Consider the following 15,669-nt stretch of genomic DNA (forward strand, 5'->3'; position numbering starts at 1 on the left):
TTCTTCGCAAACGTTTATTGCTCGGTAGCGATTAACCAGATACTGAGGTACAGTAAACAGTCACAGAACCTGCTCGCCTGTAAGTGCCAGTCTAGAAAAAACATTTTTCTTTTCCATCCTAAAGGTCGTCCTTCCTTCCTTCCTTCCTTCCTCCCTTCCTTCCTCTCTTCCTCTTCCCTTCCTTCTTCCTTTCTTCTTTTCTTCTAAGTTTCCACTGATAAACATTTGAGTTATTTTAGGTTTTGTCCACTGGAAACGAAGTTCCAATAAACATCTATGTACCAGTCATTTTTTGTGAACTTACGTTTTAAGTTCTCTTCTGTAAATAACCAGAATGGAAGTACTGGGTCATATAAGTGTATGTTTAACTTACAGGAGTCTGTCAAGACCTGGGCTTGGCAGTTTGTAGCCCAGCAGCAAAGAGAATGTGGTAAGAGGATTGTAAAACTTGGGGGTGGAGGCCGGCTGAGGCGACACAGCAAAGCACTGCCAAAATAAACAAAACAAAAAACAAAACAAACAAACAAAAACCCAAAAAATAAAAACAGGGGCTGAAGAGATGGCTCTGTGTTTAAGGACACTCGCTGAGGACCTAAGTTCGATTCCCAGCACCCACGTGGCTGTTCACAAATGGGGGTAACTCCAGTTTCAGGGGATCTAATGCGCTCTGCTTACCTCCACAGAACTGCACACACAAGACATGCATATACACAAAATAAAAGTAAAGAAAAAATTCAAAATAAAAAAACTGTTCCAAAATGATTCTATTTTACATTCTTTTTCATGTTTGTTTGTTTGTTTTTCCAAGAAAAGGTTCTTTTGTTGTTTTCGTTGTTGTTGTTGAGACAGGGTTTCTCTGTGTATCCCTGGCTGTCCTGGACCAGGCTGGCCTCAAATTCAGAGAATCACCCGCTTCTGCCTCCCGAGTATTGGGATTTAAGGTATGTGCCACCACAGCCCAGTCTGTTTTACATTTCTAAAAACCACTGAATGGTACTTCTCTTATAGTCACCCCGTGGCATGCACAGTGCATAGCCAATGCTGTGGGTCTTTGGTGTTACCCATCCAAGTGGCGTGAAAGGAATGGCATTGCAATCGTAATAGTAAATCTCTGACCTGCTTGGCGTGGTGGCATGTGCCTTTAATGGCAGCACTCAGGAGGAAGAAGCAGGTGGATCTTTGTGAGTTTGAGGCCAACCTGGTTCCAGAACAGCCAAGGCTGTTACACAGAGAAACCCTGTCTCAAAACAAAACAAAACAAAACAAAGCAACAACAACAACAACAACAAAAACCACCCAAAACTGTACATCTCTGAATGTTAATGATCTTAGCTGTATTGCTTATGCTTAAGTATCTGTTTATCAAGGCACTTAAGGGTGACTTCTTCTTGCTTCCCTTTTTATTCATTCCTGGACCCCAGCACAGGGGCAGTGACATCTACACTCAGGACACGTGTTTGTTCTTCAGGTCAATGTGTTTAGAGAGCAGGAATTGTGAGTCACACTTGTATTCTCAGCTGAGACAGCTGAGGATCATTATGAGTTTGAGGCTAGCCTGGGCTACAGAGTGAGGTCCTATTTGAGAAATCCAAACAACCCCCCTCTCTGGAAACATCTTCACAGACTTGCCCCAAAGTACTCATTCAAGCCTAATGTGTTTGTTGTTGCTGCTGCTGTTTATAGAAGATGCTTTACAGCTTGAGATGTAGACCAGGCTGGCCTGGAATTCACAGAGAGCCACCAGCCTCTGTCTTCTGGGTGCTGGGATCAACGGTGTGAGTCACAACAAGCTCAGGTAAGTTTTTATTTTTTTTTATTTTGTGTGTATGTGTGCGTCATGATGTATGTATATATAGCATGTGCATGTAGGAACACAAGGAGGTCAGAAGAGAGCATCAGAAGCCCTGGAATTGGAGTTACAGGGGATTGTGAACAGCTGTGTGAGTGCCAGGAGTTGAACCCAGGTCTTCTGCAAGAGCAGTTAAGTAAGTACTTCTAACTGCTGAACCATCTCTTCAGCCTTCCCTAGACGTTGTTGTTGTTGTTGTTGTTATTATTATTTTAGCTTCTTGAGAGAGACAGGGTTTCTCTATGTAACTGCTGTGACTGTCTGGGAACTCGCTCTGTAGACCAGGCTGGCTCCAAACTCACAGAGATCTGCCTGCCTCTGCCTCCCAAATGCCTGGATTAAAGGCTTGTGCCACCCCTACCCCAAGTTGACAATCAAGCCAAGCAGTGGTGGCGGTGGTGAATGGCTTCAGTCCCAGAGGCAGAGGCAGCAGATCTGTGAATTCAAGACTTTTAAGCTAATTCTAGGACAGCTAATGCTACATAAAGAAACCCTGTCTCAAGGGGAAAAAAAGTTGATAATCAAATTATCCATCTTGACTCTAAGCCCTGTTCTGGCCAAATCACAGCGAGGAACAATGAGGAATATTTGGAGTGGGTGGGTAGGGAGGAAAGTAGGAAGGGATGGACCAGCTTTTCCTGTATTTTGTATTATATATTTCTTCAACATATAACCAAGAAGTATCTTGTCAATATAGTTAGTTGATAGATTGGCCTAAAAAAATTACCTAATCATCACAATATGGAATGTTCAGAATAAAAAAGCTCACAGAAGCAGGAAGTAGATTAGTGGCTGTCAGGGTAGGGAGAAGGAGGACGGGGATGACTTCTAATGAGTACAAGGGTTTCTTGAGGGTAATGGAAAATCTAAAATTAGTTGTGATGGTTATATAACTCTGTGAGTATAGCAAAAACCACCATGGAATTGTGTCTTAAAAGGGTGAATTTTATGTGTGTTCTGAAGTACACTGCAATAAACTATAAACCACATCAATTGTTACTATAGATAAATCACTGTGCTGAAAGACACCAGACATGAAAGAGTAATACAGTGTGATTACATTCATACAAAGTTCTGAAACCGACAAAACCAGCTGATAGTAATGGAAATCAGGTAAGTAGTTGCCTGAGGCAGGGCATGGAGAAGGGGCTTTTTATAAGGGAAATTTCTAGAGCGGTAGAAAGAAGATTTGTTTCTGGGCTGGGGAGATGATTCAATCGATACAGTACTTGATGCGCAAGCATGAGGACCTGAATTCAGAGCCTCCGTCTGCACACAAAAGCCTGGGGACTGGGGAGCTGTCTCTGTGAGTGTGCATACTCACCAACCCTCACACACACAAGTCAGGCATGGTGGCAGGCGACTCCAGCACTTCTGGGGATAAAGACAGGTGGGTCTCTAAGTTCAATAAAGAGACCCTTCTCTCGGAAACTAAGGTGGAGGGGGCCAGTGAGAGGGCTCAGAGGGTAAAGTCACCTGCTGCCACACCTGACCACCTGAGTTTGACTCCTGGGACCCACGTGGTGTTAGAAGAAAACTGACTTCATCAAGTTGACTTCTGACATCCACACTTGCTATGCCGTGGCACACATACACACACACACACACACACACGCACACGCACACACACACACACACACGCACACACACATCCAACATGCACACAAAATAAATTTAAAGTGTAAGTTAAAAATAAGATGGAGAATGATAAAGTTACCTGATGTTAACCTCTGTCCTCTGCATACACATGCATGCACACCCCTTCCCATACACATACATGAGAAACATCTGAGTGCAAAACTCAATGGAGCTGTATGGTGTGTATGGGTGTTCAAGACATATATATATATACTTAGTGTCTTGGTTATGTTTCTGTTGATATGATAAAGATTGAAAGCAGCCGGGTGGTGGTGGCGCACGCCTTTAATCCCAGCACTCAGGAGGCAGAGACAGGCGGATCTCTGTGAGTTCGAGGCCAACTTGGTCTACAGAGTTATTTCCAGGACAGGCTCCAAAGCTACAGAGAAACCCTGTCTCAAAAAACAAACAAACAAGCAAACAAAAAGATCAAAAGCAACTTGAGCTGGCATGGTGACACACATCTTTCATTCCAGCACTCAGGAGGCAAAGGCAGGAGGAACCTGATGTATTTAAGGCCTGCCTGGTCTGCATAGTGAATTTCAGGATAGCCAGGGCTACATAGATAGACCTTGTCTCAAGTTAAACAAAAAGGAACTTTCATTTGGCTCACGTATCCCAGGTCATAGTCTGCCAATGGAAGCCAAGGTGGGAACTGAAGCAAATGTCACCGAGGAACACTGCTCCCTAGCTTGCTCCCCTGCCCTGCTCAGCTTCCTTTCTTCTACATCCCAGGACCACTTGCCCAGGCCCTCCCATATCAATGACCAACCAAGGAACCCCCACAGACTTGCCTACAGGCCAATCTGATGGGGAACATTTTCTTACTTGAGGTTCCTTCTGCCCAGATGACTCTAACTTGTGACACGTTGACAAAAGAATTAATGAACACATTTTGTTTCCATGAGGTTCTTTTTTAGGGGGCAGCAGGAAGGTCTCACCGTGTAGCCCATGCTGGACTTGGAGGAGCATCTTCCTGCTTCAGTCCGAGTGCCACTAAATTTTAGGGGTGCACCACCCCTGCCAACTCAGTTACCAGAAAAAAAAAAAGCCCAAGTGTGGTAGCCCTCACCTATAAAGCAGCACCCGAGAGATAGAGGCATGGGGCTGGAGAGATGGCTCAGAGGTTGAGAGCACTGGCTGCTCTTCCAGAGGTCCTGAGTTCAATTCCCAGCCACCACCACAAGGCAGCTCACAAACATCTGTAGTGAGATCTGGTGCCCTCTTCTGGCACACAAGCAAAAATGCAGGGAGAATACTGTATACACACTAAATAAATAAATCTAAAAAAATAAGAATAAGAAAAAGAAAAGAGAGACAGAGGCATCACAGCAGGAGTTCAAGGCTACATGCAATTCTCTCTCAGAAAACAAACAAACAAAAGTAACACATCACCCCCTCCTCCATTGCTGGGTCTTTGCTCAGTGGTAGAGAGCTTTCCAAGCACATATGAGGTTTCATTCCCAGCACTGCAAATCTTAAAAAGTAAACCAACAAAGCCCACTAGACTTCTAAGTACAGTACAGTGCAGCCAGCAGAGCTTCCCAACATTCCTGCTGGCGGCACCTCCGGGAACGATGGCGCAGTGCGCGAGCAGCTCTATCAGGGCACTTGGTTATGGTGCTCAGGACCCGAGGTTCCAGCCTGTGTCTAGCTAAGGACATCAGTGCCTTGCAAAGTGTGGAGTAATGTTAAATCTGAGCTGGATTCAGATGGACTTAGGGCAGGGTTGAAGAGGCAGCTATCCAGCTCTGGGTCACCGACCTTGGACAAGTAACCCACCTCTCAGTGACCCCCTTCCTCACCTGTAAAATCAGGATGGTAACAGCACCTCAAAAGATCCCTATGGCAGAACACTCACCTCTTGTTGAGATAACCTTGGACAATACTGTGAGATCCACACTGTAAAACAACAGCAACAGGTAACAAACAAGGACAAGTCAAGGGACCAGCTGGGCCTAGAGGTGTAGGCCTGTGATCCTCTCACTGAGGGGCTGAGGCAGGAGAATCACCAGGGATTCCAGGTTAGTCTGAGTCACATTGTCAGACTGTCTCAAAACCAAAACAAACACAAAGAGTTAGCAGACCACTTAGTGAGAACACATTTCTTTCTCTGGATAAAGTTTCTTATGCCAAAAACTTAATATTCTTTAAATCTGTATGCCTAAAATAAAATTTAAAAGGCAAAGAAAATGGTGATGGGGAGGGGATGGATAGCTTAGTGATAAAGCCCCCCCCACAACATACAGGAGGCCCTGGGCCCTGTTACCAATACCAAAAATTCAAAACAAAACAGATCCCCCTTGCCAGCGGTGTCCAGCCTGACCCCAAGTTAAGAGATCTGCTCTACTGAATTTTCACTGTCGTGGCACCCCTCTGCCTGCTCTGTCATGAAATCCCTCCCAACATCCTCTTTTTTTCCTGAGGATAAAGGGGCCCCTAAATCAAGAGGGCACCAGATATAAGTATTTGAATGGGGCTAGTCCCCCACTCTTCTTCCCCGCCTTCTTCCCTCCCTTCTACCTCCTGGCGCCTATAATCACCAGGCGGTCTGAAGCTAAGTGGTAGTTTTGCCCACGATGGGGGGACTTGAAAACCACACCCCCTCCCTGGGGCCCTCCTGGCCCTTCCCAACGTCCCAGTCTCCAGTATTGAGATGGGTCTGAAGGGGGCTTGGTGTTTTCCGTGGTGTGGGTGCCGGAGACAGCGGGGGACTGCAAGAGGGACAGGTATGGGGTTGATGGGGGAAAGGGCAAAGTGGTATGAATGGGGGGGATAAACCCTCAAACAGGGAAGGGAAAGGATCTGCTGCCTAGGTGGGAAGCGGATTTCTCCTGTCTCCTCAGGGCCACCTGAAGATTTTGCAGAGACTACTGCAAATTGGAAGGATGGAAGGCTGTGGTAAAAGTGTAAGAATTTCAAGATGGTGACAGCAGATCACCGCCTCAAGCACTGGGGTGCTTTTGAGCAGGAGAGGGATTTGGAGGGGGGTCTCTCAACAGCTCAGGCCGTATCCCGGGGACGCTGGCCTCGTGATCCCTCTCCGTAGTCTTGCTGCTGCCACCAACATCCCTCATCTCTTCTAGCGAAGGGGAGCTGAACCCTGACCTTCCCCCTCCAACCCTTCTTCCTCTTCTGGTTTCCCTCTTTAGGCCTGGAACCTGCATCCCCTCCAGATCCCAGCCCAGCTGTAGCCCCCACTGTGGCCGGGGGACTGTCCTCCCCAGGGGCTGGTGCCTACTTAAGCCGGAAAGCTCGACTCTCCTTCCGGCACCAGCTGCATGACGTGGCATCAGCCAATGACTCTACCATCTGAAAGGGACAACCAGGGGCCAAACTTTACTCCAGGAAGTCTTAGCACCCTTCTGTCACATTTCTCAGTGGTCCCAAGTCTGTCATGACCTCATTAAATTTGTTCAGAGTCACCAAGTGTTGAGTGTTGGTGGGGGTGACTGGAGGCGGACTAGGTCTGGGTTACAAGTCTGAGACAGAAAGTGTATGATCAGAGGGGAATGCTGGATCCAAGGTAGATCCCAAGTATAACTAATAGGAAAGTTAAGTTTGCTGAAATCCCCCCCCCCAAAAAAAAAGCCGGGTGGTGGTGGTACATGCCTTTAATCCCAGCTCTTGGGAGGCAGAGGCAGGCGGATCTCTGAGTTTGAGGCCAGTCTGGTCTACAAAACTAGTTCCAGGACAGCTAGGGCTACACAGAGAAACCTGTCCTGGAAAAAAAAAAATGTTTGCTGAAATCAGGCTTTGGAGTTGAATGTATCAAAAGGTGAAGTTGGGGCCTGGACAAGACAGGAAACAGAATTAAATTTTGTTTTGTTTTTTGAGACAGGGTTTCTCTGTGTAGCCTTGGCTGTCCTGGAACTCACTCTGTAGACCAGGCTGGCCTTAAACTCACAGAGATCTGCCTGTCTCTGTCTCCCAAGTGCCAAGATTAAGGGCATATACCACTATGACCCAGCTAAGAGTTTGTTACCTAGTGTTAGGAGGTGACTCAGTGGGTAAAGACACTTGCTGCATAAAGTCTGAAGACCTGGGTTTGATCATTGTGCCCCTTGTAAAAACCCAGGTACCCAAAGTACAGCTTTAATTCCAGCACTCCTAGAGAGATGGGAGGTGAAGACTGTACGAAGCATAGGCAGAAACAAGTTAGACCTTGCCTTAACAAGGCAGAAGAGAATCAATTCCACAAAGTTATCCTCAGACTTCCACATATGTATTGTGGCATGAACGTGTGTGCCTGTGTGTGTGTGTGCGCGCGCACACACACACAAATAAAACCTTTAAAAGTCTTAACTTAGAAGAGGGAGTGAAAAGAATGTAAGAGATGGAGAATGGGAAGGAATGCTGAGAAACGCTTTTAGCAGCATGGTCTTTGAACTCATAAACCCAGAGAAGTTGCACAAGATCAAGTCAGTCAAAATTCCAGCAAGAATGGAAGAGGAGCTCAGAGTCCCCATTCCTAGCTGAGGAGCTATTGGCAATTGTTGGCTGCTAGGGAGTCAATTGTCTTTGGGGGTGAGGCCCCTGGTATGCTACCCATGTTCCAGTGGATGGCCCCATACGCATGTGCATTCAGGCAACACTAATTGGATGCACTATCTATCTATTTACCTACCTACCTGTGTCTGTTTGTGTGTCTGTCTAGATAGGTATAGCTATATATTACATGAAAATGGAAGAGAGACATGTTGGGGGAGGGCCCAAAAGGAGCAATGGGGAGTGGATATGATCAAGATATATTGTGTAAATGTATGAAACTGTCCAAGAATAAATTAGAATATCCTTTAAAGAATGTAGTGTCTACTCCTGCTAGTCAGTGACGATGACTTGTCAATGCATCAGGAAGAATTCCTTCTTTTCATGAGTTGACTTTCTAGTATGGACAGTAGATAACAAAAAGCAAGCAGGCTCTCAGGACATAGCAATTAGGAGGAAAATTAAACAGGGTAATGTGAGAACGGGTTGGGGGTCGGGAGTGTTTCTTCCATTTCAAGGGATCAGAAAAGGCTTTCCTGATGAGGCGGCCTCTGGGGAAAGCTGGGGAGGGACGCGTCAGTGCAGGCCACTGGCTCTGGTGTAAGATGCTGACGAATGAGGAGGCTCTGCACGTGTGCAGGTAAGCGAGCGATATTTAGAAGTCTCTTCACCTTCAGCTCAGTTCTGCTGCAAACCTAAAATACTCCATTAGGAAGAAAGTTTGCTAACCACAGTTGGCTCCTGTATAAAATCTAGGAGACTGAGGTATGAGGGTGGCCACAAGTTCCAGGAGAGCCTGGGCTACATAGTGAGTTCCAGGTCAGTCTGAGAGTGAGATCTGTCTTAAGAAACTTGGGGCTGGGTGGTGGTAGCGCTTGGGAGGCAGAGGCAGGCAGATCTCTGAGTTTGAGATCAGCCTGGTCTACAGAGTGAGTTCCAGGAGACTTGGGGATCTGCACCTGGTAGTATACACCTATAACCCCAGCACTCTGAAGGGTGAGGAAGGATCCTAAGCTCAGGGGAAGCCTAGACTACAGAGAAACCTTGTCTAAACTCATGGGATAGAAGATGTAGTCCGGTTGTAAATTACTTGTCTAGCACTGCAGAGCCCTTTCTTTGATGCTTAGCACTGCAAAACAAAAATAAGTAGCAAAATCTACTCAACAAATATTTAAGTACAAAATCCCATGAATTCTAGAAAACAGAAAAAGCACCAGGGATTAGTGTCAAAGCTGGGGCAGCTGTTGGTCTCCTAGGTCCTAAGTAGCCAGTATTCTTGGTGGAATGGCAAGCTCCTAAGGAATGTTTTTGTCTTTCTTTTTATGGGGGGGGTTATTGTTTTGAAACAGGGTCTCACTAGGTAGCCCTGGCTGACTCTGAACTCCCTATGTAGACCAGGCTGGCCCCAAACTCAGAACCATCTGCTTCCGCCCAGTATTAAAGGCAAGTGCTGCGCCTGGCCTGATCCTGAGACCTGTGCCACAGAGAAGCAACGTGGGCTCATAATTACAAACATCTTTTTGTTGTCCTGTAACTAAAGGATTACGTAAGGGCAGGGACTTGGAGATGGCTATATACTCTCAGAAATTTTTTAGAGCTGAACTGTTAAGTTCAAGAGCGAGAACTTAAAAGGGAGCACAGATATGGGCATGAAAATCTGAAGTATTTTTAGTTAAATGTTTAGAGTCAGATCCCTTTCTGCTCTTTTCACTTAATTAGGCCCTTACTGCTTGTGGTGGTTTATACTGTTAACTTCATGGAAAACAAACCCCTGAGCGTACCTGTGGAGGAGTTTCTAGGTTAACGGAGGTGGAGAGAGCCATCCTAAATGTAGGTTGTACCATTCCATGGGCTGGAGTTCCAGAATAAATAAACACAGTCAAGTGGCACTGCTTCCTGCTCATGGGTACAGGGTAACCAGTGGCTTCACACTGCCACTGTGTCTGCTCTGCCATGATAATCTCAGACTGTGCGGTGATCAATCTTCCCCAAGTTGCTCATTAGGGTATTTTGTCTTCCTCTCCCCTTCCTTAGGAATGAGAAATTCCGTAAGAACCATCCTTCCTACCCTCTGAACTATTCCACAACAGGCTCTGTAAATGCGGCTTCTATGGTTCCCTGATCAATGGATTAGAGAAAGTAAAACTGGAAAGATGGAGTCACTTAGGTCCTTGGTTAGAACAGGGACAGCTCTAAAGGGACTGAAGCCCATTCTCAGCCTCAAGAGGACAGTGGCCAAAAGCACTCCTTATGGTTGCCAGCTAGTATCCACCTTAATTTTCACTTGTAGACCTCCGAGTCAGCAGTCATCATGTTGTCTGCAGCAGGGGAGGTGATTGCAGTCTCATAATTCTAAGTTGACTTAAGACATTGCTGCAGCCCCAGTATCAACCACATTCTGGTGGCTCGGGTACCTGGGTATGCAGAGTAAATATGATCTACAGGAAAAGATTCAGAAACCACTCCTGACCACATCTGTGGTACACATATCGTGACCTGGGCACTCAAGAAGCAAAGGCAGGAGGATTGCCACAAGCTCAAGACCAGTCTGAGCTATGAGAGATCTAGTCTCAAAAAAGAAAAAGGTGTTGGAGAGATGGTTCACCAGTTAAGAGCAGTGACTGCTCTTTCAGAAGACCGGGTTCAATTCCCAGCACCCACATGACAGCTCACAACTGTCTGTAACTCTAGTTGCAGAGGACCCACTGCTCTCACACAAATATATATGCAGATACAACACCAATGCACATAAAACTCAGTAATTAGGGGCTGGAGAGATGGCTCAGAGGTTAAGAACATTGCCTGTTCTTCCAAAGGTCCTGAGTTCAATTCCCAGCAACCACATGGTGGCTCAAACCATCTGTAAAGGAGTCTGGAGCCCTCTTCTGGCCTGCAGGCATACACACAGGCAGAAGATTGTACACATAATAAATAAATAAATATTTTTTAAAAAAACTCAGTAATTAAAGAAAACCTAACCAACCAAAAATGATTCAATCATCATCATCAGAATAGAAGAGAGCGTTTATAAATCTCCCTCATCACCTCTCTAGTTCCCACCAACCTCAGGGCAGTAGTTTGCACAAAAGAATGGACCTAACAAGTTCAAGCTTGAAGTTAAGAAAAGAACCCCAAAACAGAAACATCTCTTTGCAAAACTGTTTATTAACTTTTGCACCAGTATGAATATCTCTTATTATACTGTAGCACACTAGGATTCAGGGAGGTGGTAAAGTAGCAATGGTGAATTTGGGTATCTGGTCTCCCAAAAGGACCTGCCGCTCTACCCCAGATTCTTGAATGGCTGCCAAGCGGATCACCCCTCCACTGGAGCCATCCCGTTCCATAGCCAGAGCAAGAGCTGTAGATAAAAGGAGGAAATGGGTTTGGAGTTAGGTGCTGAGAACATGGCAAGGAATAAGGAATCTTGGCATGGCTTGGGTAATGAGGGCTGAGGTTCACAGGCCTAGAAGCCCAAATTCTCACCATTGGCAGTGAACTGCAGACATTCATCCTTGGTCATGCCTTCCCGGTAGGTAGCATCAACATAGCCATAGATATATGAGCTCCCAGAGCCTCCAATGGCAAAGGACTGCCTTACCATCATACCCCCCATGGGAACTGAGTACACCTGCCAGAGGGAGGGAGGAGAAAAGCCATCAGTTGTACTCCACACATGTACATTCACCTGCCCCATTTTATTCTGGTTTGGAGAAAGTTTATGGCAAGGTAGAGATAGAAAGAGAAACCAAAAAATGGCTGGTAAAGGGCCTGCTGGGCAAGCATGAGTATCTGATTTAAGTCCCTGGCACTATGTAAAAGGCAGGCATGCCTGTCCTTGCACTGGGAGAAGGGGTAGAGGGGAAGAGCTCTAGAGCTCACTGGCCAGGCAGCCTCGCTATAAGGTGAGCTCCGCGTTCAGTGTGAAGTGGAGAGACTAGAAGACCCTCCCAGCAGACCCCTGACCCCCGGGCTGCCACACAAAGGCCTCTGCATCTACATGCAGATACCCACAGGAATATGTGCAACAGGGCTGACAGACGGACAGACAGGCAGACACAGACACACACAAACAGAGAGATATGAAATGGCTGAGGAGCGTGGAGCATCGAAGGTGTGACTCCAGTGCTCTGGCAGAAGGGCCTGACCTGCCCTCCTTCTTGAGGGTCCCAGCCTGCAATGATGATCCCTGCCATCAGGTCCTCTCGGTAGCGGTAACACATCTCCTTAAAGAGACTGGCGGCTGTGTGTACTAGTGGAGGCTCATTCAGCTCGATACTAGAAGGTGGGGTTGGAAGGTCACAGAGGAGGCAGTGTCAGGACCTCCAGGCAGACGTCTGGGTGCCCTATGTCCCAGATCCCTTAGGATGTTTGTTCCTCCCCTGCCCACAAGCACCTGTGAAAACCAAGCTGGTATGTGACGGCATCGGCTACGGCTTGGGTATCAGCTGCTGAGCCCGAGCGGCAGCAGAAGATATGGTCATGGATAGGGGTCAGCTTGTCAGTCACTCGGTTGGCGATGTAGGACCTGCGGGATGGCGGAACAGTGAGAAAGACCCCACTTGCCTCCCTCCAGCTTCGGGGAGAAATCCTGGTACTACCCACCAGTCCTTCTGGAAATGAAATAGGGTGAATGGGGGCCAGACCTTTATTCCTATTTCACCAAAAGGTGCGGGAAACTGGAAGCAATAGAATTGGGAACAAATCTCCAGGTAGTGGAGAAACGTCTCTTCCCACAGTGGTCTGAGGACGGTAAGGACGGACCGGTGGGCAGAATAGGGTGGGGGACACACGAAAACTTTTTCTGTTTTGAGCTCACCCAGTGGTTGTTCTAGAGTCGGCGCCTAGGACCACGCCCCCATCAAATTGCACAGCCATGATCGTGGTCTGGGAAAAAGAAGAGCGTAAGAAGGGTGAAGGTGAGCCTTGCTACGTTCTCGAGATTCATTAACCTCGATGACTCCTCACCCGGATCTTATAATACAAAATTCGTGCTCCGTGGACCCACTATCAAATCTTACGGGGGCTTAACGCTTCAAATGTAAAAATTCCAATCTTCAAGCCCCAGGATCCAGAATCGTACGCTCGGTCCACCGCTCACCTCTCACCATGAAAGGTACCACCCCACTCCAGCATCCAAAGAACCCTTCTCCCTCTCGCAAAACAACACTGTCCTCTCCAACGCACTAAGCTTTCCCTCGCGTCAGGCCTACTACATGTGTTCTGAATTCCGTCTCTTTCCTCACCCCTGTGGAGACTTCCCGGTTTTCCCAGTCTGGGGTGAGAGCCTCCGGCCCAAAAGCCGGTGCAGAGCCCCCGCCGCGAAGAGCTAAGGCGGCAGCCATCTTCCCCTTCTACTGCTGCCACCAAGCAACTGTCGTAAAGCGCTCCGTCACTCTCTTAAGTACCACTCCGCGGCCTTCTGGGCGGGAAGCGAGGCTGAGGGGGACGGCGGAAGGGAACGTAGGGCGTACACGGACCGGCCGCGTGCGACAGTGAACACTTACGGCAATGTGTCAAGTTACAAAAAAAAAAAAAAAAAAAAAAAAAAAAGGGGGTGGGTGGGTACAGGGCGGGAAGGAGTGGGCGGGGACTCTTACAGACGCGTCCAACCAGGGGCCTGCTGGTGCCCCAGGCTCAAGACAGTTGTAACTGCGGCCCAACTTCAGGATATTTGTGTGCAGTGTCCAAAGGCTGGACATGCTAGAACCTGATTGTGTCCTGGTTCAAAGAGCCCATGAGATAGAGTATCTGTTTTAATGGTTAGGGCATGGGTACAAACTTAGCAGTGTATGCTTGGAGTTGATTTTCTGGGTCTTTTGAAGAAGCTAGAATTGTTTTCTGGAGCATCTGTACCACAACCACACCTGTCATATCATGCGATATCACCAGTCTCTGTCTCTCTCTCTCTCTGTCACTCTCTCTGGCCGTCCGTCTGGCCGTTCATCCATCCATCCATCCATCCATCCATCTCTTTGTCTATCCGTATTATGTTTTTTAATCATAGCTATTCTAGTGCATGTGAATGTGAGCTTGTGATTTTGATTTGTTTTTCCCAAATAATTATTAGTTAAGCATATTTCTATGGCTAGTGAGCCATTTGTGTATCTTCTTGGGGCAAATGTCCATTCAAGGTTTTCTCATTTTAAAAAACGTATACTTAGGAGTTGGAGTACTGACTTCTTTTCCAGAGGACCCTGGTTCAGTTCCCAGTACCCACATAGCAGCAAGCAACCGTCTGTAATTCTAGTTCTAGACAGGATCTGACACCATAGCAAAACACCAGTGAACATAAAATAAAAAACTTTAAAAAAGAGTTACTTGGTGTTTTTTTTGTTTTTGTTTGTTTTTTAAAACAAGGTTTTCTAGTAGCTATGAAACCAATCCTAGAACTCATTCTGTACAACAGGCTGGTTTTGAACTCAGAGATCCGCCTGCCTCTGCCTCCCGGTACTGGGATTAAAGGCCTGCACCACCATCACCAGGCAAGTAGGGTTTTGTTGCTGTTGTTTTGGTTTCTCGAGACAGGATTTCTTTGTGTAGCTGTCCTGGAACTCATTCTGTAGACCAGGCTGGCCTCAAACTCAGAGACCCACCTGCTTTTGCCTACTGACTCCTGAGGGCTGGGATTAAAGACATGTGGGTTATTATACACAAACACACACACACACACACACACACACACACACACACATTACTAGAAACATCAGATATATGATTTTCAGGTATATTTCTACCACTTGATTATAGCAAGATTTTAAAATTTTGGGCAAGTAAAATAGCTCAGCCAGCAGAGGTGTCTTGTCCATGTGGTGGAAGGGGAACCAACTCCTGCATGTTGTCTTCTGACCTCCGCGCAGTCACTGTGGCTCCAATGCACCTCCCCTCCCCCAACAAATAACTAAAAGTGAAAAAAGATGAAATTTTAAATTTTGGTGAAATCAAGTGTATTCATTTTTTTGTTGATTGGTTGTGTTTCCGTGGCAATACCGCAAACCATCTTGCCAATGCATTGCTTTCTAAGATTTCTGTTTAGTTTTTGCTTTTGTTGCTGGGTTCAAAGTCCGAACCTGTGCATATATCCTAGGCAAGCGCTCTATCAGTAAGAGACATCCCCAGGACTCTTTTACTTTTTTTATTTTCAAGAAGGATCTCCCTAAACTGACAAAGCTAGCTGTGAACTTGTCTGTAGCCCAGGCAAGCACCATGCTTGTTAAACTGCTGTATCAGCCTCCCAAGTAGCTGGGATTACAACTCCCTGCTAGCAGGTTTAGTTTTTCTGGCTTTTTTTTTTTTTTTAAATAGGATCTTATGTAGCCTCCAACTTGCTGTGTTGGCTTTAAACTCCCAATCCTCCCCCCTCTACATTCCTTCTGCTGGGGTTATTAGTAGGTTGTCATGCCCATCCTGTTTTTTGTTTGTTTGTTTTTCTCAAGATAGGGCCTCACTAGTAGCTCAGGCTGTCCTGGAACTCACAGAGACCTGCCTGCCTCTGCCTACGTAGTGCTGGGACTAAAGTTGTGCGTTCCCACTGTCTGGAGCACACCCTGCTTTCATGTGGATGATGAGGATCCGGACACCTCAAGTACTTTACAATAATCCAGGTGATACATAAGGTTGATAGAAAGAAAGAAAGAAAGAAAGAAAGAAAGAAAGAAAGAAAGAAAGGAAGGAAGGAAAGAAAGAAAGAAAGA

At 46.6% G+C, this 15,669-nt stretch overlaps 2 protein-coding genes across 3 annotated transcripts; one reads left to right on the forward strand and one right to left on the reverse strand.

Annotated features, from left to right (window-relative positions):
• Nucleotides 1–1,856: 1,856 nt before the first annotated feature.
• Nucleotides 1,857–6,916, forward strand: C9H17orf114 (chromosome 9 C17orf114 homolog). Of its 2 annotated transcripts, XR_015003423.1 has the most exons (3): nt 1,857–1,985; nt 2,855–2,962; nt 6,640–6,777. XR_015003423.1 is itself a non-coding variant. In XM_048448039.3 (2 exons), the coding sequence occupies exons 1-2, from the start codon at nt 6,144–6,146 to the stop codon at nt 6,801–6,803; spliced, it is 237 nt and encodes a 78-aa protein (XP_048303996.1). In that variant the 3' UTR covers nt 6,804–6,916. The 2 variants fall into 2 exon arrangements, 1 of the variants encoding a protein (XP_048303996.1); XM_048448039.3 differs by lacking the exons at nt 1,857–1,985; nt 2,855–2,962 and adding an exon at nt 6,144–6,216 and having other exon boundaries at nt 6,640–6,916.
• A 4,204-nt stretch (nt 6,917–11,120) lies between these two features.
• On the reverse strand, nt 11,121–13,381 carry Psmb6 (proteasome 20S subunit beta 6). Its single transcript, XM_048448533.2, has 6 exons — nt 13,222–13,381; nt 12,795–12,862; nt 12,372–12,503; nt 12,124–12,253; nt 11,462–11,606; nt 11,121–11,336 (listed from the first exon to the last, which is right to left on the reverse strand). Exons 1-6 carry the CDS (start codon nt 13,318–13,320, stop codon nt 11,194–11,196), a joined length of 717 nt encoding a protein of 238 aa, XP_048304490.1. The 5' UTR covers nt 13,321–13,381; the 3' UTR covers nt 11,121–11,193.
• Between the last annotated feature and the right edge of the window lie 2,288 nt (nt 13,382–15,669).

The sequence above is a fragment of the Myodes glareolus genome, chromosome 9 (assembly GCF_982192425.1).
Source record: "Myodes glareolus chromosome 9, mMyoGla1.1, whole genome shotgun sequence".
Classification (NCBI taxonomy): domain Eukaryota; kingdom Metazoa; phylum Chordata; class Mammalia; order Rodentia; family Cricetidae; genus Myodes; species Myodes glareolus.